General features: G+C 50.7%; 1 protein-coding gene and 1 long non-coding RNA gene across 9 annotated transcripts in view; one reads left to right on the top strand and one right to left on the bottom strand.

Annotated features, from left to right (window-relative positions):
- Positions 1–22,351, top strand: part of RAPGEF1 (Rap guanine nucleotide exchange factor 1) — an 89,249-nt gene extending 66,898 nt beyond the window's left edge. For 3 of the 8 annotated variants that reach the window (XM_074845836.1, XM_074845835.1, XM_074845837.1), the window contains 15 exons: positions 3,615–3,896; positions 5,245–5,337; positions 6,972–7,060; positions 8,380–8,491; positions 10,146–10,221; positions 13,432–13,520; positions 14,813–14,901; positions 15,260–15,445; positions 15,601–15,685; positions 15,916–16,010; positions 16,472–16,550; positions 16,692–16,793; positions 17,232–17,329; positions 18,387–18,515; positions 19,130–22,351. In XM_074845836.1, the coding sequence (XP_074701937.1) occupies positions 3,615–3,896; positions 5,245–5,337; positions 6,972–7,060; positions 8,380–8,491; positions 10,146–10,221; positions 13,432–13,520; positions 14,813–14,901; positions 15,260–15,445; positions 15,601–15,685; positions 15,916–16,010; positions 16,472–16,550; positions 16,692–16,793; positions 17,232–17,329; positions 18,387–18,515; positions 19,130–19,280 (1,755 nt within the window). In that variant the 3' untranslated portion in view covers positions 19,281–22,351. The remainder of the gene's footprint in view (positions 1–3,614; positions 3,897–5,244; positions 5,338–6,971; positions 7,061–8,379; positions 8,492–10,145; positions 10,222–13,431; positions 13,521–14,812; positions 14,902–15,259; positions 15,446–15,600; positions 15,686–15,915; positions 16,011–16,471; positions 16,551–16,691; positions 16,794–17,231; positions 17,330–18,386; positions 18,516–19,129) is intronic. The other 5 variants (XM_074845839.1, XM_074845838.1, XM_074845842.1 and 2 more) reach the window with 3 other exon arrangements.
- LOC141932372 (uncharacterized) lies at positions 21,253–22,694 on the bottom strand. Its single transcript, XR_012625816.1, has 3 exons — positions 22,458–22,694; positions 21,641–21,750; positions 21,253–21,393 (listed from the first exon to the last, which is right to left on the bottom strand). It is a non-coding gene; the product is annotated as an uncharacterized LOC141932372 (long non-coding RNA).
- Positions 22,695–23,192: the final 498 nt, after the last annotated feature.

Genomic DNA, 23,192 nt, shown 5'->3' with positions numbered 1-23,192 from the left:
AGGACCACTCATGTTGGGAGACCATCTTCTGGTCCTGTGGTGGGAGCCTGGCAGCGTGGCCGGAGTTTGGAGAGAGGAAAGCATCCTTTCACAAAGGATCCGGTTGCATCCCTCTTTCTAGCTTTCCCAGAGATAATTTTGAAGTACTTCACTTAAAGCAAAGCCATGAGTAGGAGGTTGTGTCAGTACAGCCATAACCAAGACCTTGCTGACCCTGTAAGAAACCTCTAGGAAGCAGATTAAAACAAGTGCTGATTTGTTTCCAAGATAAACTGTTGCCTGCAATTTCTTGGGGGGAGGACTAGAGGATGACTGGTTTACTTGTGACAGTTCTGTTGAATGGACTGTCCCCTCCCAGAAAAAGTATGTCTTTTCAAGGATGACAGGGCTTCCAAGGGATGTACAACACCCAAACCCTGTGGAAACCATTGCCGCAATTCCTGCTGCAGCTGCTGGCTGGGCTGGGCTGGGCTGGGCCGGACTGGGGAGCAGCAGGAATGGATGACATATGGACATCATCTCCACCGCAGGGTGGTTTTTTCCCCTTTAAAAGTATGCTTCATTCTTGGCTCTTGTCCCAGCACGGCTGCATAGCTGGAATTCCAGAGCTGCTTGCAGGCTCCGGAGGAAGGAGGGGGCTCCCTGGCTCGCTTTCTACAAGATGCAACTTTACAACGAGACTGGAAGTTGAGAGCAGCCTGGCTAATTAACGCCAGCGCACCAAAGGCTTCTCTGCACTGTTCCCTTTGTTAACAGCATGCTGAGAGCATGTCTGCATCGTTAAATGATTGTTCACGGATCACATAATGAAGATTAATGCATTTTCCTGGGTACCTGGGCTTTAAACCAGCATTTTCAACACATTTTATGCCAAGATATTGTTTTGTAAAGGTGTATTGATGAGGCTGAGGAGAGATAAATATATAGTGATTGTCAGTAGTAACGTATCCACATTCAAACTTCTAAAATTTAAGCAATGTTACGTTATATTTAGGTCTAAATTGCCTTTGAATTAGGATTAATGTCTCTGAAACTATGCAAGGCAGAAGCTCTGCAAATTTTCCTGCCCCAGAAGCGGTCCTTCATCTCGCCGAGCGGCTAGCTCAGCCTGCAGGCAGTGTACCAGGCAGCGGCTCAGCTGCCGAGCCTCCCGGCCAGCAGTTGGCCTGAACTAACCCTGCCAGCACCGTCACGCAGCGTGGGAGCTTCGCAGGGTGCTGCCTGTCCCACAGTGACTTGGTTGAGGACAGTAATTTCCTTTCACTTGTGCCCTGCATGAGCTCCGCTGCTGCTTTGCAAAAGCCTGGCTTTTTCTCTGGGTTCGGCAGGTCCAAGACAAAAACCCCTGGGACTCCTCGGTGGAAGATGTCTGTCAACTACAAAGTGAAGGACAGCATATGCCGCCTGTCCTGTGTGCGTACAGGAAGCCCAGCTCTAGGGGAGCTGGCACATAGGTCATGTTTGAGCAAATTATTTCCTTTACTGGAGCAGAGGATCTCGTTATTGGGACAGCAGTTTGTTGAGTTCCTTCTTGAGCCATTGCAGCAGTGGTTGGTGGGAGTACACGTTCTCCATCTGCTTTGCTCCTATTCTGTTTTTGGGGTCTAGCCTGGGACTTGGGGCGATAGTTGGCATGTTAGTGCCGGTGAGATCATGAAATACCAGGGAGATGGGGCAGGCATAATGAATCTGCTGAGCCAAGATGATGTCATGAGCCTGGCGTCTTACGAGGGATTTAGTGTTTTGTGCCATGCAAGTGAAAATGAATAAATGTAGAGCATTTATCCAGGCAGAAAGTAAATACAGAGATTAGACTTGTCATTGTTACTGAGGCAGCACCAAAAGCTGACAGTGTCCCTGGAGCCAGGGCTGCTCATCCGGAAAGAAATGGGCAGGAAGAGAGAGGAGCCTGTCCTAGAGCCAGTCTCCTTTTAGCCACAGGCATGTGGTAGGGATTTGCATTTTAATTATTTTTCAGTAGTCTTTTAAGCTCTCTTTCCAAAGCATCTCCCTCTGCTCCTCTGTATTATGGCCTGCAATTTGTTTTGGGCCCCGAGAATACACCCAGAGCACTGCCGGACTCCATGCACAGCGGAGGGCAACCAACGGAGGATTAAGGTGGTGGAAGGTAAAGTCTAGCCATTGACCTTTGTGTTTCCTTTCCTTTGTAGTGAAAAAGCTTTTTTGCCCAGGCTTCTGGCCCAAGGCTGTTCTCAGTTTAGATTTTTAAACTCACATCTTTCCTAGGTAGAAACAAAAATACCACTGCTGAGCTGGCTGCTGCTGCTGCAGCTCAGGTGACAGACTGAGCTTTGCTTTTCAGCACCCGCTCAACTCTCCTGAGAAAATGTAGCCTGAATTCTCTAATTGATGCCTTTGTTTCCCCTTCGCCTTTTTACATCACAGCGGTGTCACTTTTCAGCCTGGTTTGTGCAAGTTGTGTCTGTGCTTCTTGAGAGCTCGGTGATGCACCATCCTCCTGCAGCAGATCACTCAAACGAGCAACCGCCACAGCTTTATTTCAGCGTGGGTTTTTTTGGATGATGTGATTCTTCCTTCAGTCCACTTGGCTACAACACAGATCTTGCTAGTGGTTGAGCTTTACAGGTTTTAAAATAAACTCCTCTCCAGCAGGTTTAGCATTATTGTCTTTTTTTTTTTTTTGATGGTTGTCAGCTTTGTTTTGGACTTACCCTGATGGTAAATCTTACTAGCACCAGATGTTAAAAGACAGAGGGTTGCTCTTGTTTTTCTTGGCACAATATATTCCCACTGCACCCTGTTTAATATTATCTGAACAGTAATCTGATGATTAGGAGAGATAGTGAAATAAAGCTTTACGCAGATGATCTCTTCAGCTGACTTCTCAAGGCACTGCATTAAAGGATCGGTTTGATAAGGAATTCGTCGCTCCTGAGACCGATTATCATTTTTGCTCCCGATATTTCTCAAATGGGAAGGAGTAGCAGCGTAATCTCCTTTATCCTTCAGTGTAACTTTGAAGACAGTATCCAGCCACTCCTCCCTGGGAGATGTGTGTTCTGGAACAGACTTGACACAGTAGCTGTTAAATTACAGGGCTGGAGCAAACGGCATCTTAAATTTGGATCCTGTGGAAAATCCCAGAAAAGCAATAAGCACTTGGAGTACTTTTCTCTATCTAGATATTTCCAGCATGCTCACAGTCATGGTTTCTGTATGCCTTCACATCCTTTTGTCCACTCCAGTGATTTTCAGGGTCGCTGCCATTAGCAGTACTGAGATATCCAGGCTTTCCCCCTGCCTAGCAAAGGCTGGATACCTGCAGGTAACACCCTGGTGCCCACTTTCCGTCTGCGAGATGAGCAGTCGAGCTACTGTTTGTGCAAGAACATGCCTCTCCGTGAAAAAACTGGCTGACTTGTCCCAGGTAGCAATTCCTACTCTAGTGTGTGGATGATACAATAGTGCTGTCTGTGTTCGGGTTGGCCTCTCGAGGGAGAGGTGCCTGTTTTAGAAATGCCTTGTGCTGTCACTGCTACGCTGCTGCCGATCTAATTACTTTTTCTTTTGTCTGTCTCTTTCCTTTCCCCATCTTCTTTGTTTTTTGTGTTGTATGTCTCTGCATCCTGTAGTACAAATCTGTGTTTAGGTCCTACTCCCAGGACTTTGTGCCTCACAACCAAGTCTCCATACCTCCTTTCCTCTCTTCTACCTCCTCCTCCTGCTCCACCCCACCTTTCCCTCCCGTCCATCCATCTCAGAGCTCTGACCTAGCGGTGCCCGCCGCAGCCAGCCAGTCACCCAGCACTGTGGATGTGCCAAACTCCTCTTCTCAGGAGAGCAGCTTTAACGGGAATGCTCCTGTCTGCCTTCCTTCTGAAACCTCTTTCACTGATTCTCTCCAGACGCCTTCGGTGAGACTATCCAAAGAGATAATTCTCCTTAACGCAAGGCTGGGTTTATTTGTTTTTTAAAAGAAAATGTCTCTTGTATTAATACATGCTAAATGTGATCTAGTCCAGTTTCCAAATGTGTGTGTGTGAGTTGCAGAGAGGTAATTTCATATAAAAATCATGGCTATTAAAAATGAACAATCTCAGCAGTTTTGAGAAAACGTTAGCACATATGTAGAAAACATAAAATGTCAAATGCTGGTGAAGGGGAGAGAGAAGTTGCTGTAGCTTCCAGCAATTGTAATACAAAGCTGAGGAAGGTAAAGAAGTGTTTTGTGAAGTTGGTGGTTTCTAAACGCAGACTCCCAACAGCGGTTCACATCCTGCAGTTGCTGCTATGGCAGGATTTGGTGATTGCTGCCCTGCTCCCTCCTAAGTCCCTGGTGAGCCCCAGGAGCAGTGGGTGGAGTCCAGCTCTGTCTCTCCTGTGCATAAACCTGTTGCTCTCTCCAGGCTCCTGCTCTTTCCAGTTACCAGCAGCCCTAGCTGTGCGCTTGGTGGCAGCGCGTGTTAGTGCAAAGCATCATGTGTTGGTGAAGTTAGACTGATGCTGCTCTCATGCTACTAGTTTGTGGTCCCAGATCAGTTTTGCAGATCACTGATCAGGTTTGTCCATCACAGCTACTCTTCTAAACACCTCGTTTTCAAGGCAGTTCCTCTTTCTTTTACTGCAAAGGCTGGAATTGATGGGATTAGAGCTGTCAGCACAGTGCATGCTAGCACTGCCTCTTCAGGGACACTGATTGCAGAGTAAATGATCAGGTTTTCACACTTTGGACCTGACCTTGCTGTTGCATCTTCCTTGCCTTGGGTCCTTGTTACAGCCCAGAAGCCCTCAAGTTTGGTTTAGCCTGGCGTGATGGCTCTAGTCTGTGCTTGTAGCATAGTTTAGGAGATACATCTGATACCCTCTGGGCTGCAGGGCTGATGTGTGTTTAGCGGCAGGACCAGCGTGGGTAGGACGGGCACTTTGTCAAGCTCTGAATGCTCAGCTTCCATAACCTTGAAACCCGTGCATATCGCACCTTCGCAGTCTCACACGGAGCCCATAGCAGCTCTTGCAAAGCAGTGCCTGCTGCTGTCTTGCTGCAGCTCAGGGCCTTCAGGATAGTCCTCAAGAACCAGAAAGTAATTACCCCTGGGAAGGTACAGCCTCGGTGGCCATTGGTGGCTGCTGAGCCAGAGGAAGGGCTCCCAGTTAGGTGACACTGAGATCACTTCTCCTCCCAGCCCGTGGACACATTCTCTCACTAACTAAGTGCTGGTGGGGGGCACCATCACGTATTTCCTTTCATCCTGTCTCCCTTAGAGTGAAAACGCCAGTGAGGAGGCTGGTGAGGGTGAATACGTCAATCTGTATTCCTCTGGCCAGAGCAACGGGGAACTCCCTCGCTCTGAAGGAGTAAGTAACCCGCAGAGGGCCGGACACCGGGAAGGGGCTGCCTGGTGCATGCTGAGTTCACGCCAGGGCTGACGCGCTTGGCACCGGCCTCTTCTGCGCACCGTGGAGCTCCTGTGTCCGTCCTGCTGCCCCGGCTCCCTTGCTGGTGGTCCTCTGCTTGCCCACTCCTGGCTTGCAGGCTTGGGTGGCCTCCTGGTCCGGGTGGAGAGCAGGCAACGCTTTTGGGGTCACGGTGAGCCCTGGCAGGAGGTAGGGACAGCTTTTCCTGACACGCTGTTTTGTTTGCGCTTCGCTGTCTGTTTGGAGCTGCTTGCGTGAGGTTCCCTTCCAGAAAGATGCACCCTGTGACCAGCATCACCCTGGGACTGTGTCTATTCTTGTAACCGCTTTGGCTTCCCAGTTTTAATACAGAAAGCCTTGTGCTCTAAATTCTTTTTTTGTCTTCACTGTTTGGATACAAAGTAAGTGATTGATTTAGCATTGTAATCGCACGCTGTTTCTTCCTTTACTCAAGGCTCGTATCTTAGATATTTCCTAGAGGAGACAGGGTGTTTTCCATCACAGGGAGGTACCGTCTTCCTGTTGGATCATAGGAAACAGTGGCGGAGGTCTGTAGTGATCTTTTTGCCTGCCCTCATCTTGGAAGGCACATCTTCTACAGGATGTCTCCAAGACCTTTTTCCATACTGGTGTTAAGTATGCCAAGAGATAGTGCTCCCCTCACTTCCCTTCAGGAGACACATCTAGGCAGGCCCATCCTTTTAGGCAGCTGCAAGCTGGTTCTCAACTTTGAAGCAAAGGGCTTGACAGATATAGTCTGGAAAAGTTCTGCAGACACCAAGAAACCTAAGCTCACCAGTGTGCTTTCCAGGCTGAGTGGATAGCGTGTAGGTGGTTTAAGTCCTGTCTGTTCAGCAGGTTGACTTTCCAAGTTTCAGTCTGCATGATGTTAAATAATTCTGAACTCCAACACTGTTAGATTAATATTCCCATTTGCCATTCATGGCTATTTGTCTCCTTAAAAAATGGCTAATTTAAAATGCTGTATCTTTGCTTTGAGCTCTCTACCTGCTGTTCCATGCCGCCGGTTCAGATGGTTCTGCTTTTTTGCATTAGCCTCATTTCCACAGCTGTGAATTGTGAAGTGAAAAACTCTTCTGGTGGGAGAGAAGGGAGGTAGGAATGGCAGTGTGCATCTGCCCCCTAAGACAGGCTGGTGTTTTAGGGGCTGTGTTTAGGAGGGGAACTGAAACTGGAGAGCTTAGAGCTGGCTGTGTCCATTCTGATTAAAGCAGAAGACGATTGTGTTTCAACAGTAAGGGCTGGAGGAAAAAAAATGTCACGAGAGGGTTAAAATCCAAGACAACAGCTGACTTGTGTTGTAACTTTCAGCATCATTTCACAATGTTAAAAGCAAACAGTACTAATTACACTAGTCTCCAGAGATGGTCCCAAATTTCCTGTCTAATTAACTCCTGTGTTTTCCTGGCATTTGGCATTAACTTGCATCAATCTTTAACTGCTCTGTAGGAATTTACAGTAAAGGGCCATTTAGAGGCAGGCAGACTGTAAATGCAAGGCTAGCTGTGGTGTAGGACCCCATGTAATAATGAAAAACTTCTCTCTCTTTGCAGGAATCTCCCTCTGTCAAAGACGGCCACTCCAAAGACTCCACTTCCAACAGCAGTGCCATGGGGAAGGAAGGCAAAGATGGTGCTGAAAGGTGAGCCTGGCTTCCCTGGTCCTCCTGCTTCCCAGCCTCGAAGGGTAGAGACTCACCAACGTCCCATTAGCCCTGCCCTCTAGCAGACCTTGGAGCTGCCTGTTCTGCCCTCAACCTTCTCCATGTTCTTTAAACTTTAAGCCCACCTTTTTTGCACAACTGGTGAGCGGTGGGATCCTGCTGAACGAGGGGGATCCTGGCAAGATGTCGTTACTTAACTCGGCGAGCCTGCAGGGGTTAATGCAGCCCGTGGTAGCCATCCTAAGTCCATCTAATTGGCAGTTCTGTCATTGACACTGGCTGCTCTCCCCTGCTTCCAGGGAAACGTGCAAAAAAAGAGTCTGTATCGCTGTTGGGAAATAGTCTTCCAGAGGGGAATTTCGTCCTAACCCTGCTAGTTAAAGGCTGGCTGAGGCCCCAAAGCAGGAGGCTTTATATCCCTTCTAATGCTCTTAGCTATCATTTGTCTATGTAAATGAAGAGGTGCAGGCTGTAACAGATGGGCTTCAGGAGGAGTGGGGTGAGTGCTTCCCTGCTGCTTGAGATTGCTCTTCAATTGCATTTCTAAAGCAAAAATAGAGAACAGCATTGTTTTGTGTGTGACAGTCAACTTCCCTCCCCCATTTTCCTGCAGTTGGTTTGAGGGTTTTAATCCCTGCAGTGAAGGAGACAATGCAAGAGTGCTCTGCAAAGCTCACTATCTGCTGCAAGTACTGACTGGTGCACAGGATTTTGGCCTGTGCCCGGGGAAAGCTCTAAAGACCATGTGTACCTTTTTTTTTTCAGGAATACAGGCACAGACAGCCTGTATCCAGGCACAAGAGTACCAGCCCTTGGGGGTAGGAATACTGGAGTTGTAGATGTACACCAAAAAAGTGGTCAGAGCTTCCTGTTCTATTTCCCTGCAAAAAGAGAGCCTGTCCTCTCACCTTGGAGCAGCTCAATGGGTCATGAGCTGACTAAGATATATATGCATAGAGTATGCTCGGTCTCTGTACATTTGAGGAAGGGTTTAGATTTGTGTGCACTAAAAATTTGGTGGAATAAGGAGACATGGAAGTGTGTACTTACACAGGGCATGGTAAAATCCTGTCTGCCAGAAATGCAGCAGACAAGTGTTCAGGTCCTAAAGGTTTATCTTACTCTTTTCAAGAGATGCACAAAGCAACAGAATTACTAGACATTTGGGCTAGTTTGGAAAAGATTGACCTCCAGACTGTTGTTTAATGAAGGTTTGTACACTGAGAGCTCGGGTGGACCCAGCATCCCTTCCCCTGGATGGGCGATGACACTGATGGGTATTTGCCTATTTTTTACAGGCAGCAGCAGTCACCAGATGCTTTGGAATCATCACAGTTGGAGGAAGAGGTAGATGAGCTATCCCTTATCGACCACAGTGAAATTATGGCTAGGTTAACGCTGAAGCAGGAGGTAGGTGCCTTCAGGGTTTGCTTTCGTACTCTTCAGTTTATGCTGTATTGAAATCTGATTCTCTGTGCACAAACAAGGCATCAGCTTTTATTTGATAGGAAAAACTAGGTTGCAGCAGAAGTGGTATGCAGCTCCAGCCTTATGTGTGCAGGCTGTTGTGAAAGTATGAGGTGCTGGTACAGGCAGGGAGCACCAGTGCTGAGCGGGGGTTTAACCAAATGTGAGAAGTCTCTCTAAAAACCAGCTCATCTCGTGTCCTTTTCCCAGTCTACTCCTTCCCACTTCTTCAGGATGCCCCAGTCTGAAAGGAAACACCTGAGAGCCTGAGCACAGTAAATCCAGGTGCAGGTTTGTGGTATTGGCCTTTCAGTCTGAAGGCAGGTTTAGCACATTTCCCGAGGAGGACGTTATATTACTGATGTGGAAGAGCAGCCAAAGTAACTGTTTCTGTATCTGAGAAATTACTTTCTTTCTAGCCTTGGGTGCACTCCCAGACAGCTTTGCTCACTATGCTCTTGAACCAAGCTGTCTCTGACATGCAGCTTGAGGGAATATGCACGCTGTTGAGGCTTTCAGACTGTCAGGGTGCTGGTCTGAAAATCAGAGAGAATGTATCATTTACTGGCACTTTAGGAGTGTTCTTTGGTCAGCCGAGATGTGCAGGAGAGAGCGAGAAGCTATTACTCGTTCCTTAAGTAGTATTTCATGAGTCTTGCCAGAGGGTCACCTGAAAAATTCACGTCTTAGACATAGCTGCTCTATGGCTCTAATCCATGGGTTTTTTCAGTGTTTTGCATGTTGAAATGACAAAGACATTGCTAAGGGAAGTCAGACATGACTCCACTCTCCTCTACAGGAGTATTTCCTTTAAAAAACGATTAAAAATCAGCGATTTCTGGACATTTGGGACTGGCAGATCTGTGTCAACTCTTAACTTCTTTTTTCTTTCTTTTCTTTATGGTCTGCATGTTTGAAACAGTATAGAAATGCCACTGCGAGCCATTTCCTGCAGTGTGGGAACTGCTGGCTGAGTGATAGATCAGTTTTGCATATTTTTAGTTGTGAATTGCAGTAGCTAGAAGAAAGATGATTTTAGAGAGTGGTAAGGCAGGGGTCAAGCAGTTAGCAGGGCTGTTTTCTGCTCCCGGTTATTGGATCGCTTCAGGTGACCTCCAGCCAAATAGTTCCAGATTAGGGAATTAACTTGCTAGGTTTTGATGTTCCAGGAACATGCAAGTTGAATGCATGACCTCTCACCCCACAGGCCCTGTGGTACGTGATCCCGCACTTTGAGACAGTTCACACGGTGTTACTGCTCTGTTAATGGTCTTCTGGGAGCGTTTGGGAGTCTGGGACATTTCTGTTCATTATTCTGTGGACAGAAGGTTCAGCTTTCACTGAGCTTCACAGCCTGGCCTTAAGGAGTCAGAGACCCCCAGCGAGGATCAGCCCAGATCCTCATCTGGGACACCAAATGCTTTAATCAAATTCCAGGATTAGCCCAGCACTGAAGACCATGTCCCAGCTTGTGCTGTGAGCAGTGCCAGGAACATTGCGTGCTCTGCCAGTTACTGCTGAGCTTGAACCCCAGAGATGGTAAACCAGGCCGAAGGGAGCTTGGGCCATGCCTAACATGTTTCTGTTCTCCTTGCAGGGAGATGATGGGCCAGATGTTCGTGGTGGATCCGGAGACATTTTGTTAGTGCATGCAACAGAGACCGACAGGAAAGGTACAGTGCGTGCACCAAAACGGAGCTGAGGAGTGCAGCCTTTTGCTGCTGGACTTCTGCGTCGCTGCAGTGTGCGCAGTCGCGATGTGGCTGCAGGCAGCGGGGCCGGGGTGGAGGGGGGGCGGATTGTGCTTATCTTTGGTGACATGGAGGTAAGCTGGATAAGCGCCTGTTCATTCCATTTAGCAGCAGGGATGGTATTAACTCCTCAGAGGCCTTGCCCAGACCTGGAAGGCGAGGCGCACCACTGGAGTTGGTGACACTGTCGCGTTGGTGTCTCCGTACCTGCCGAGGTAGGCCACTCACTGCCTTCTGCGAGTGCAGGTGTGACCAGCCTGTTGTGGCACAGATCCTGTTTTCAGAGGTGTTCCTTGCCCTCTGAACTTGAGGGGAGTGGTGGTGTAGGAGTTGCTGGAGTGACTGTTGCATCAAAGTAGAAGAGGAGGGACGTTGGTTTGGATCTAATGCAGTACCCGTGGGCATTGGGCAAGCTGTCCGGGAGCTGCTCTGCTGACACCCCTTGTTTTCAACTTACCATGTCACTTCCTGGTCCCACTCTGTACCACTTGCATGCTGGTAGCCATCCAGACCAGTTCAGAGAGGGGATCCACAGTACAAGAAAGGAGATGTGGGGGAAGAAAAGGGAGTTTAACAACCCGTAGGTCTAAATTTGTTAAAACCCCACTTTATCTCTCCAAACCCAGTCACACCCACACGAGGCAGCTCTTTTCCAAGACCTGTGGCAAAGACAGCTTTTGCGATGTTTCCAGAGTGTGATTTTGAACCTGCCAAACACATTTGTGCTGATGGCCTTAACCAGAATTGATCTCCTTATCTCCTGGGATGCAAGGCAACATGCGCTAACCCGCTGAACCACTCAGTGCTCGTATTTTAGAGGGTTGATAGTCAAAGGGGAAATACCTTCCATGTGCGTTTTTAAATGGCAGGGTTTTACTGTAGCATAAGGTGTTTGCAATTACTTACCAGCACCATTGAGCTAGCAAGAAAATCCTTCCCCTGACAGCTATATTTCCCTGTTTACATTGGGCAGCAAATCCAGGCAGAAAGGACCAAAGTTAGGAACATACTAGAGAGGAGGAGGCAATTGATTGCACCAAGGCTAGATATGTATATTTTAAAAAAATTAGTCTAAATGAGATGGTGGAAATACCCCTTATAAAAATGCTGAAACTGGAATAGAGAAACTTTGATTTATTCCTGCTGTTCTCCGGAACAAGCATGACACTGGAAAAACTTCCCTGCTGTTCCTGTTGACAGACAGCTAGTTGGTAAAGGGACGGGTGCTAGACCTCCAATTCCTGAATGGGGAGCTCTGAGGGTGCCGCAAGCAGCGAGGCGAGAGCCGTGGAGAACATCTCAAGGCTAGGAAAAGCTAGAGCAGGATTTTAAATGCACAGCAGTGCAGATGGGGAGAGCGGCTGGGTGGAGGGAGCTCTGCGCGGCACGTTTCTCAGAATAGTCACAGAGCTGAGCCTCACAGGCTCTGCCAAGCCGCTGAATGGAGCATGGAGGAATTTGTGCTATGCTAACCCAGTGTTTGGGTGACTGAAAGGGTTAATGAATTAAGCTTACAATGAGAAGAATTCAGGGCTTGTAAATCAATCAGCCAAACAGCACAGAGGGGTATAGTTAAGAGGCTTTCCTTTAAAGATGAATTTCTTGGCAGCTTCAAGTGCCAGAGCAGACCAGCTGTATTACCTCACGTTGCCTTTTGGGCAGATGGGAACCCAGAATAAATGTAACTCCACGCCCTGTTGCATGATGCTTCTTGTCCGTTTGAGTTTTCTAAAAGAGCTAAATGAAATAAGGGATAAAGAGAGACTTGTGGTCTTTAGGAATAAAATCCATGGTCAGTTAAGTGCTCACAGCCACACGTGCTTACCCTGAGTGCAGGATTACAGCTGGACGAGGCCTAGGACTCACCCCTGACATGACCACCCAGCCTCCAGCTTTAGAGCTTATGTCTGATTGTCTTTAACCAGAAGGCAGCAGTGCTCTCTGATTTAAGAGCAGGAGGAAGCAGCGTCTCTGTCAGGCTCCTGCCAAGAGCAGCACCACAGGTAGAGAGGCACAACTGACACACCATGCCCTGCTTTTTCCCCCCCTCCATGCGCAGTGGATGGAGGCTGCAGCACACAGGTGTGGGGTGATCCCTGTCCTGGCTGAAGCAAGCTTTACATGCACAGCCTCGCCTGGGCAGGTGGGCCAGAAGCTTTTTCTCCCCATCTAGGCTACCAAGGCTCTGCCAGCAGTTGCAGCGAGCCGGGCAGGAACAGTGTGCCCTCCCACTGCACACACGGCCTGCAGTGCTGCGTGGTTTCATACCAGGACCAGCAAGTTTCCATTTTGACCACTGCTGTCCACAGTGCCCAACCCTTGCCTGAGACTACATGCATACTGCAGTCTTGACCTGAAATCTTCTTTCCCATTTGCAGTTCCTGCTTTTTCAAATTCCCTCCTTTGTGCCCAGGCTGATGGCCAAAGCCTTTGCAATTTTGGGGCCTGTAGCACCCACTGCTGCAGCTTAATAAACAAAAGCTGTCTGCGTGCACCACATCAGAGTCTGTGTTGTGGCAGGGTCATGGTCATGGTAGCGTCAGTTTTTGCAATGCAATTTATTCTTCTTTTGGCTGAAAATAATCTTCTATTTACACTGTCCTGGGGCAGATTTCCTGGAACGGTGTAAGGGCAGAGGGTCTGCAGCACCCTATCATCACATCGAAACATGTGTGTCCCTGATCAGGAGGGAAGAGTGACCATGTCTTTCTGCAGGGCTCTGTGCTGCCTAAGCAGTAAAGACAGAGAACAGGCACCCACCTCTCATGATCAGTTCTTCTCTTTAAAGTATCCCCGAGGTCTAAACCACATTTTTCCTTGACCCCATTATTGAAAGTTCCTGTCCCACAAACAGGTGTTTTTTACTAACCCCTTTGGTGGTCGCCTAAGCGAAACAGCAAGCCTGAGTGCTGCAAATGGGAGCCAGGCCGGTGGGGACAGGGCAGTTTCACTGTTGCTCTTGTGCCGTAGGGTCCATCTGCTGGTAAGAAACAACAGCACAGCATTTCTGTAAAGTCCATTCGTGTCAAAATGTGTCCCTGTCCTCTTCCTCTAAGACTGGATTCAGCCTTGCAAGAAACTTCTTTTTTCTGAAAGTAGGATTGACTGAGGCTTTCTTGTCTTTCTCTGTAGATCTGGTGCTGTACTGTGAAGCCTTTCTGACTACATACAGGACATTTATTACCCCTGAAGAGCTCATCAAGAAGCTGCAGTACAGATATCCTTCTGCATGAGTGGCAGTTCACCCCCACCAGGAATCAGAGCTGAATGGTCACTGTGGAGTTGGTGGCAAGTTGCTTGGTCAAAAGCCTGCTGACAACGTGGTCAGTAATGTGCTTGCCCTGGAGGTGTCCCAGGCAGGACTTCTTTCACCTCTGAGTACTGCAAATGGGAAATGCTGCTGGGCAGGTCCAGGCAGGGTGGAGTACTGGACCTGAGAGTAGTCTCCTGAGGGCCCTGGCAGGGAAGAAGTGCAGTTCAGATTTTCTGTACATGACTGGGGAATTGGTCATTTGTTTGGGACATCTCATTTGTAGAATGGGGATCAGGCTGCCTGGTGTAGTTTAACACTAGAGATGACTAAACCACCAAGACCTATTCTCTCTCTTACTACAAGAAACACAGCACGGAAGATAATGTCCTCTTGGCCTCCCAGTTCTGAACTGAGCTTGTAACCACTAACGAGGTGAGGGCCCCTTACGTGGCCGGGTGAGCATTAGCATTCCTGGCCGAGTGTGAAGAAGGCTTCTCATTGAGCGCCCTGCCTGCAGTTCCTTCCCTTTGGCTCTGTTCCCGTGGCTCCCTTCGCCATCAGCTGAGCGGGTCAGTGTTGGTTCAGGCAGTGCAAAGGCCCCGTGGGCTTTGGTACTGAACACGCACGTCAGAGGGAGCCTGACGTCACCCTGTCCTGCGTCGCAGCTCATCACTGCCATCTGCAGCAGAGCCGCTGCTCGCCGTGCTCCTGCTGGGATCAGTGCGGCCAAGGACACAGCAAATCTCACTGCACAGCGGCTCTCAGTGAAAATACTGGCTGGGGCATTCCTGCAGGCCCTTGTCAATACTTGACTTACTGATAACCTTCTTCTCTTTCCCTTTGCCACCTGGCAGAAGCTTTTTCTCCCCTGTCAATGCCGCCCATTGGGCAGTGAGGACGATAGAGGTGACATCTGAGATCTGTTGAGACCAGATGTCACAGACCAGTGGGGGAGATCACAGTAGAGGAGTGCTGCTCATTAAATTCCACCTTAGAACAGTTTTAGGGTACACCTGCTCTTCTAGCATCGATTCCGCGAGGTGCAAGTCCCTCCTCACACCCCTGCTACCTGCAGCTGGTGGCAGCTTAATACCATCTTAATTAGAGCCATATCAGTGTCCCTTATCTCCTGGAAATTGAACACCACTTTCAGTCAAGGCAGAATAGTATGCTATTCTAATGTTCATCAAGGCAGCTGTTAATTGCGCTGATGCTGGTCCAAACACATTAAGTTGATTCTTTAATTTGCAACCAACATATGAGAAGTTTTGCCACTTCCCAGACACGTTTAAGAAGCGAGTCAGTAAGAACACCTTCTTCGTGCTGGTGAGAGTGGTGGATGAGCTGTGGTGAGTTGCCTTCTTTGTTCTGGGGTGGGAGGTGCGGGGTCAGTAACAATACAGAAGTCTGGAGGTTCTGAAGATGTGCTTTTTAAACCCCATCTACAACAACAGCTGAAATCCCCTGCCCTGACCAGTGAAACACCTAGTGCTGAACCCTCTTGTTGGAGGAGCAGGTTCTCAGTGTGTCCTCACTGGGTCAGTGATTTTAAAAAAACAGTAAAAGGGGAATCTCTGGGAAAGGAAGAGCTGGGAAGAGGAGGAATTTCAGTCACTCAGTTCTGCTTGTGGGAGAGTGACAAGACTCGGTACAGATACAGACTCTGTAGCTCTGATGCCTTCCCTGGGTTTTCCATCTTTCTCTCAGCTTAGTGGAGTTGACAGAGGAAATTCTCAAGCTGCTGATGGACCTGGTCTTCCGGCTGGTCTGCAACGGGGAGCTAAGCCTCGCCAGAGTGTTACGCAAGAATATCCTTGATAAAGTGGATCAGAAGAAAATGCTGAGCTACGCCAACTCCATCAAACCTCTTGCAGCCCGTGGGGTGGCAGCCAGGTGAGGAAAGATGCACGTAACCATATCTTGGTCCTTTGAGAGACAGGGCATCCCTTTCTTTTGGAGACAAGAATTTTCTTAGTCCAAAATATAAGAAAGGAAGGACAACAGGTCACGCTTCCTTAGCCTTTATACTTCATCCTTGTTTCCTCCAGGCCAGGGACCCTGCATGATTTCCACAGTCATGAAATAGCCGAGCAGCTGACCCTCCTAGATGCCGAACTCTTCTATAAAATTGAGGTACAGAGGCGAGGAGGGGGTGAGGGCGGCGGGAGGGATTTGAACACATACCCTCTGCAATCTCTGGTATTCCCTGCCAGCTCTTCAAGCTCACCCCTTGGGTTGTAGGAGACAGCTGAACCTGTGTCACCAAACGGCTGTGACCACAGACTGCGACTGGGAATCTTGAAGCAGAAATTCCATTTTAATGTGTGGTATTTTCCCACCCCTCTCCTCTTCTTCCTTGGCAGATTCCAGAAGTTTTGCTTTGGGCAAAGGAACAAAATGAAGAGAAAAGCCCCAACCTGACACAGTTCACAGAGCACTTTAATAACATGTCCTACTGGTAAGGAGCTCAGAACAACCGTGGCACTGAACTGTGCTTAACCTCTAGTGCCCTACAAATATTCAAAAGTTTCCTTGCAGAGTTGGGTTCCCTTGTTACAAGTGGGATAACATATATTTTTGGCCAGGAAGTGCATGCAGGGCACTCATCAAAGATCCCAGAGCACACGAGAAAGAAAATCAGGAGGGTTGTGGAGGGCACTATAACCTGCAGGACTTGTACCATTGTGCCCTTCAAACAAACATTCCCCTTGCAAATAAATGCACTCTGTGAAGGGTTATAGTGGTCATCCTTGAAGTTATTCTGTCTTTGTTATGAATTAGAGTGCTCCATTTAAGACGGAGATAAAATGAACTTTCCAGTATTGTTGGCCCATCCTTACTGGTTTTTTAAATGAAACAAGAAGAAATCTGAGATCTGCTGAAGTGGGTTTATCATTTTTTTTCTGTCTGTTCTTCCAGGGTCCGTTCAATAATTATGCTACAAGAGAAAGCCCAAGACCGAGAGAGGCTGCTCCTTAAATTTATAAAGATTATGAAGGTACCAGCTTGTTTCTTGATGTAAATTACACACACCGCTCCTTAAAGGAGCAGGGGATTGGGACCTTCTGGTTGGCAGAGCTGTTTGATGCTAGAAGGCTTTTCAGATCTCTAGAGTAATGAATATTCTCCCTCTTCACAGCACTTACGAAAGCTGAATAATTTTAATTCCTATCTGGCCATTCTTTCTGCACTGGATTCTGCACCCATCCGAAGGCTGGAGTGGCAGAAGCAAACCTCGGAGGTGAGGAGCAGTGAGGGCTCTCATCTTCAGGGGAGGAAGATAACTCTGGTTACGGAGTGAAACAGCTGCGGGGTTTTAACAGCTCAGCAAGGTCCCAGGGTGGAGGGATGGTGGATAACTGCTCCTCAAGGGCTATAATGCCACGACCCTGGAAGCCTGCAGCGTAGCCAGGCATTCTGACAGCTGTGGGAGTGCCAGCGCTGCCATGGGTGAGAACAGCCGCCTCCTCCTCCTCCTCCCTGCAGATTGAAGGCTTGGTGAGGCTGAAGGCAGCGAGGCTGCATGTATACATACTCAGGGTGGGGTCAGGCTGAGCAAATCAGTTGGAAGTGTCTGCAGGGTGGCATTAACTGCCTGGCCTGCGTGGCTGTCGGGGGGAGGTTACAAAGAAAAGGGGGGTTCAGCAGCGGTGTCAGCGTGGGCTTTGTGTTCTGCCAGGGCCTGGCTGAGTACTGCACACTGATTGACAGCTCCTCCTCCTTCCGCGCCTACCGAGCAGCTCTGGCTGATGTGGAGCCTCCCTGCATACCTTACCTGTGAGTTGGTAGCTTCTTTCCTCTGCCATTACTTCTGCACGTGCAGATGGTTCCTTCAAGGATTTCTCAGCAGCTTCTGCTCAGCTCAGCACTTGCCTTTTGCCCCACATCTAGAACAAGAGGGCGATGTGCCACACCAACCCCCGTGCCCTCCTCTCTGGAGCAATTTCTCCTGTAGCTAGGAGGGAGGGTGGCAGCTGTCTTCTTGTAAAGAAAGCCTTTGTGAATTGACTGTGGCAAAGGAAAGATCAAGTGTCTGGATCTTTAGTTGACGCTTTTTAATTATATTTTATTTGGGGTCTGTTTGTGGAAGGACAGATTTTCCCATGAGGTGCAGTGGATCTCACAGCTTCAAGCTGCTGCTTGCTCCTCTGCTGCAGCTCTGGTTCTGCTGACAGCAAGAGCTGGTAAACGAGGAGTCTGCTTGTCATCCTGCTTCTAGACGAAAGGTTGAAGCCATTGCCCTTCTCCATAAGAGCCCTCTGATCTAGATACCAGATTTGCTCTGGGTTTACACCAGTAAACTTCTCCTGGTCTTGCTTTCTTCCGTGGGAAGAGCTCTGTAGGAGGAGGTTGCGTATGTACGTGGCATCTCCTCTGGCAGGGGCCCACATCAGGGCTGTGCAGAGACATGGCTGAGCAGGGGAGGCAGAGGGAGGAAGGGAGTGGTGACTCCCTTGTTAGGGAAACCTCAATGTGAGGGAAACGCTCTTGCATAAAACTGGAAGGAAGGTTTAACCCCTGGCAGGCACTTCCCATTGCGACCTTCTTCCAGCCTGGTCCTCCTTTCCATGGAGGGTGAAAGAGCACCCTCAGTGTGCCTCACTGCAGGGGTCCCTCGGCTCTGCGTGGTGGGCACCCTGCACCTGCACACCCTCACATCTGCTGTCAGGGACACGTTTGCCTCTAGTCTGAAGTTGCAGTGCTGATGGCAGCGGCAGTGGGAGGCCGTTAGATTACCTGGAGCTGCCTTGTGCCTGGCTGTCCTGCCCCTGTGTGACTAACCTCTGCACTTGTTTGCCTACTCCCCGGCCTGCTGCACCTTTCTCTCTTTCAGAGGCCTGATTCTGCAGGACCTGACCTTTGTTCATCTGGGAAACCCTGATTACATTGACAGCAAAGTGAACTTTTCCAAGCGCTGGCAGCAGTTTAACATCCTGGACAGCATGAGGTGCTTCCAACAAGTGTAAGTGCAGCACCGGGGAGGGCAGGGCTGGCTTTGAGGCAGCACAGTGGGGACTGGTGGGGGGGTTGTGGCTGAGGTATGGAGCCCCCATGAAAGGGGAAGGGAGTCTAAAGTCAAAGCATCATGATGGAGATGTAAGGGGACCTGGGAAGGACAGGGCTCTGGGCACAGTCTCCTCCCCTCTCTAGGTTAGCTGTGACTAAAAGTTGTGAAGATATTTTTCCTATATTAGTTTTGAGATCCAGTGCAGTAAAGTTTTGCCACTACTCTCTTTCACACAACAGTTTTCCCTCCAGGTTTTGCTGTTGCTGGTTCCTGTGTTCTCTAGGTCCTGCAGGGTTTTCTTCAATGCTGTCTTGCAGCAGAGGCAGCAGATCTAACAGCTGATTTCAGTGTGATAGGGCCTTTTTTTTTTTTTTCCTCCCCAATTCAGCAATGAGCATGATGGTTTTCCCCCTTTTTGGTGTCACACCACAGTCAGGAATATTGGGCTCAGGTAATGCAGACCCCCCAGTGCTGGATGTCCCTTAGAGCAGGGCCGGGGTGGCTCAAAGTTGGGAGAGGTCCCCAGGTAGCCCCTTGTTTAACTGCCGCCCTGCTCTGTGGTTTTCCAGACATTACGACATCAAAAGAAACGACGACATAGTGTCATTCTTCAACGATTTCAGCGACCACCTGGCCGAGGAGGCCTTGTGGGAACTGTCCCTCAAAATCAAACCTCGGAACATTACAAGGCGGAAAACAGACCGAGAAGAGAAAACCTAGGAGGAGGGGTCGTGCGAGCGAGGAGAATTGCTCCGCAGACGCACCGAGGGCAGCTATGAGACTGGAGTTCAATGTTTGTACCTGTTACTGGATGACGCACCCTCCCTCCCAGCTGGCAGCGGTCCCTGGGGGTGTGAATGTCGGGCTCTCGCCACGGGCGAGAGGCGGCCGCGCGCGTTGGCCGCGAAGGGCAGAGATCAGCCGGTGCTCGCTGCACTCGCCCTCCTTCTCCTCCCGCCCCTCAGTGCCATGAATCAGCTTTAAACCCGGGGAGAGAGCTTTGTGGAAAGAGGGTCCCATCCAAGTGTGTTCCCGGTTTGCTGGCTGATTGCACCTGGTAATACCCGGGCTTTTGTTTTCATCTGCAAGGGAGGGTCGGCAAAAGCTCAGCACCCACAGACTTGTCTCCAGAGTGGTGCTCAGCAGGCAGCAGCCGTGGAAGCCAAGGGTTTGAGTCTCCCCTGCAATGCCGCCTCGACACGTGTTCGCCCCTAGGAGATGAGGGTGGGAGAGTCTCGGGCTGCCTGCCGGAGGAGCTCTGCTTTCAGAGAGCTGCTTGTGTTTACAGGGGTCTTCGGTTTACCCCAGATCTCTGGCGCCTTCTTCACGGGAGGAAGGCACCAGTCGTAGATATGGAAGAGGCACTGAAAATGTGGGCAGGGACCCGCCATCTCCAGTCATCGTATCCCCCTCCTCCTCTCAGATCTCGTTATTTAAGCAACGGTAATCCCTCCGAACCCTGGAAACATTGACTACCCGAGGTACTGCGGTTCATGTGTCCCGTGAACCCGTATCTTTTAGCGATGGTACTAGCTTTTGCACAGTAAATGCTGTAGTATACAAGACTGTAAATATTAGTATTTAGAATCCACTGGGGATTTTTTTGATGCATGTCTGAATACCGATGGGTTTATAGGAAAAAAAGAAAAGTGCAAAACCGTATGTATAAAACTCACAACCAGTGACAATGTTGTTCCAAGTGCTGAAAGACAGGAGGCTCGGGGCGGGCGCAGGAGCCGGGCGAAGGAGCCAGCGGGTCCATTTCTGCGGTTGGAAATGGGATCTGGGGAGGAGCCCTGTGCCCCGCCGAGCCGCCCCGTCCCCTCCGCCCTGCTCCTCTCTCCTCTCACTGTTGCCAAATGGTTTTTTCAGGGGGTCCCCGCCTGGCCGACCCTTGGTGCTGTGCTTTGTGATCTGTGCTTCGACAGGAGCCCCAGCAGGTCCCTGTCCCCAGCCCTCCACAGCAGGGGCAGCCCGGTGTGGAAGAGCGAGGGGGGGGGGGTGTGTGTGTCTCATTTCCCACCCAGCAGCGATAACCCCAATCCGTTCGGTGTGCCTTATTCAGTCCCTCTGTCCCCTCTCCATGTCCCGTCCCCCCCCCCCGGGGCGTCCTTCCCACCGCAGCCCTGACCAGGCCATTTCACGTCCCTCCTCTCTCCTCACCCGGTGGTTTACAGTGTGGATCGTGGGTTGGAGCATACGCTGTCGGTTTTAGCAGCCTTGCGAGGCCTTTGTCAGCACCGTGTCGCGTGGTCACAGGTTTTTACAGAGTTCTAACAAAATCCTGCGGTTTTAGGGCAGCAGCTCGCAAGGAATACAGATGGGGTGTTTGGCAGAGCATCCTTAACTTACTTCTCAATAGCAGCTCCGTGTTTGCTAAAGCCTCTCTGTTTATTCTGAGTGAATCAGAGTTGCAAGCACTTCCTTCTACAGACTGCAAAGCCTTAGCCGGCAGCTCTGCCGGACGGGCAGCAGGAGGGAGCGACAGCGGCATTGCCCCGTTCACAGGATTGTGCCCAGCTTGATTATTGCCCTGAAGATTTAGGCACAGGCCTCCTGCAGCGGCCAAATGCTGAAGGGCAGAGAGATGGCCCCCTGCCACGAGGGCATCTTCTAGGGGAGGAGAGCGTGGGGTCCAACACTGGTTTGTGCAACCCCAGAGCAGGCGGAGCGAGGATCTTCTTGCGCTGAAACGTGCAGCCGAGTCAGAACACTTCCAAACCGCTTGATTTTTATGGCTCTAAGGGCAGTGGAGTGTGTCGTGTCCGGCCAAGGCTTTGCCATCCCCAAAGGCTTCTCAGCCTTCCACGCAGGAAGCAAGGCTTGTGTATTCCTTTGTAAATAAGATTTTAAAACAAACCCTGACATGATGAGACTGTGAAAAGGCAAATCCACCTGGTGGCTGGCGAGGGCTTCCCCCCGGCCGGCTCCCAGCACCTCCCTCGCCTGGTGTGCAGCAGCCTGGGCTGTTTCTAGGAGTGGTGTGTGTGGTGGTAGCACTAAAGCCGCAGCCCCTCGCCCCACTCTGCCCGGGGGGGGCCGTGTTCACTGCGGGGGCCGTGGGGGGGTCGGGTTCCCACCTGAGGCTCGATGCCACGGAGGCAGAGGAGGGGGCACCTTGTCTTGCGCTGCCGCGGTGCTCACCTCCTCTCGCTGGTGAGCAGGAGCCGTTTCCAGGTTCTGTCCTGCCCTAGAAACCACAAACCCTCTCAGCACCAAAGGGGGGTCTTGCCCCCCACTCCCCAAAAGCCGGAGGCTCAGCCCGCACCTCACCCCTTTGCTCCATCCCGGCCACGGCTCCTGGCTCCTGTCCCAGCCCTGGGCCAGGCTCGCAGCCTCAGAGTGACCCTAAAACTGGGTCTCCTCACCCAGATTGCTGCCCCGAGACCCCCCTCTCCAGGAGCAGCACCCCTGGGGACCAGCAGCCCCGCAGCCCTTCCCAGGGCTGGCCAGGAGGGTGCTGGTGGGTCTTGCAGGCAGCATCCCCCAGCCCAGCACCTCTCTCTGGGGGGAGGGAGGGGTCTCGCTGCCCCCCATGTGCCGGGCAGGGAACGGGAGAAGCGCTGCCCCCCCGTCACCAGCCCCCTGCCCCGCTCCCAGGCCTCTCCCCCAGCTCTCGGTTGTATTATATATCTACCACTAACCCAGTCCCCACGGCGGCATCTTCCTGCGAACATTTCAGACCTGTAACTTTTATATAAAAGGCAAATAAACACCAATAACAAACCCGCCTGACGATCCTGTTTACGGTGCATGCAGCAGTCTGTGGATTAAAGTGACAATCGAATCCACTTCTGGCGCTGGTGTGGCCTCGTGTTTTCTCATGTGCCCCTTGGGGTTTTCCTCTGCCCTTGGCCCTTTTCCCTTTTATTTTTCCCCTATAAAGCTCTTCCTTACCTCCGCTGAGATGGTCTCGCCCCAGCATAAGCCCTACCCACAGGAGGGGATTCTGCTCCTGTCACCTTCCTCCAGGCACTGATGTCCCCCGTGTCGGGGGGTTTTGGCTCCCCAAAACACACGTTGGCAGGTGCGTGCCCGGCCACAGCCCAGCCCGTGCAGCGGCCACGGGCCGGCCAGCCGAGGGCTATAAATAACCCCTGCGGCGGCCGAGCACGCTCCCGCGCTATTTCAGTCCTGGATGGGGTTCAAAATTCCTCTGGAAACAATCGGCATCGGCCAGCTGGGGAGGAGGATGCCCAGACACGGACCGAGCACGGACCCTCCGCTCGCTCGCCAGGGCTGGACCGCGGGGCCACGTCCCACCGGGTTGGCAAAGCGCGGGGGGCTGTGGGGTGTGTGGGGGCTGCGGCAGCCCCTGGAGGCAGGTGGGAGCGTGGCCGGGGCGTGCGGGGCACATCCTGCGCGGCTCCTCGCAGCAGCCTGGGGAAGACCCAGCGGCTCATCTGCCCCTTCCCTGCAGCAGCTCTGCGAGCAGCACCCCCAGACCCGGGGCTGGGGCGGCCCCCACACGGGCTCCCCTTCCCCAGTACCCACCTGCTTTAAGGAAACCTCAATTTGACCAATTACAGGAGAACTTACCCTGAGTTTTGTGGTGGATAAAAGCCACGGGGAGGGGGAGGTCCTTGGCATGGATGGAAAACAGCAGCTTTGGCTACACCTGTGTTTTATTTC

The sequence above is a fragment of the Strix aluco genome, chromosome 20 (genome assembly GCF_031877795.1).
Source record: "Strix aluco isolate bStrAlu1 chromosome 20, bStrAlu1.hap1, whole genome shotgun sequence".
Lineage (NCBI taxonomy): Eukaryota > Metazoa > Chordata > Aves > Strigiformes > Strigidae > Strix > Strix aluco.
This window is presented reverse-complemented; position numbering and strand designations above follow the sequence as displayed.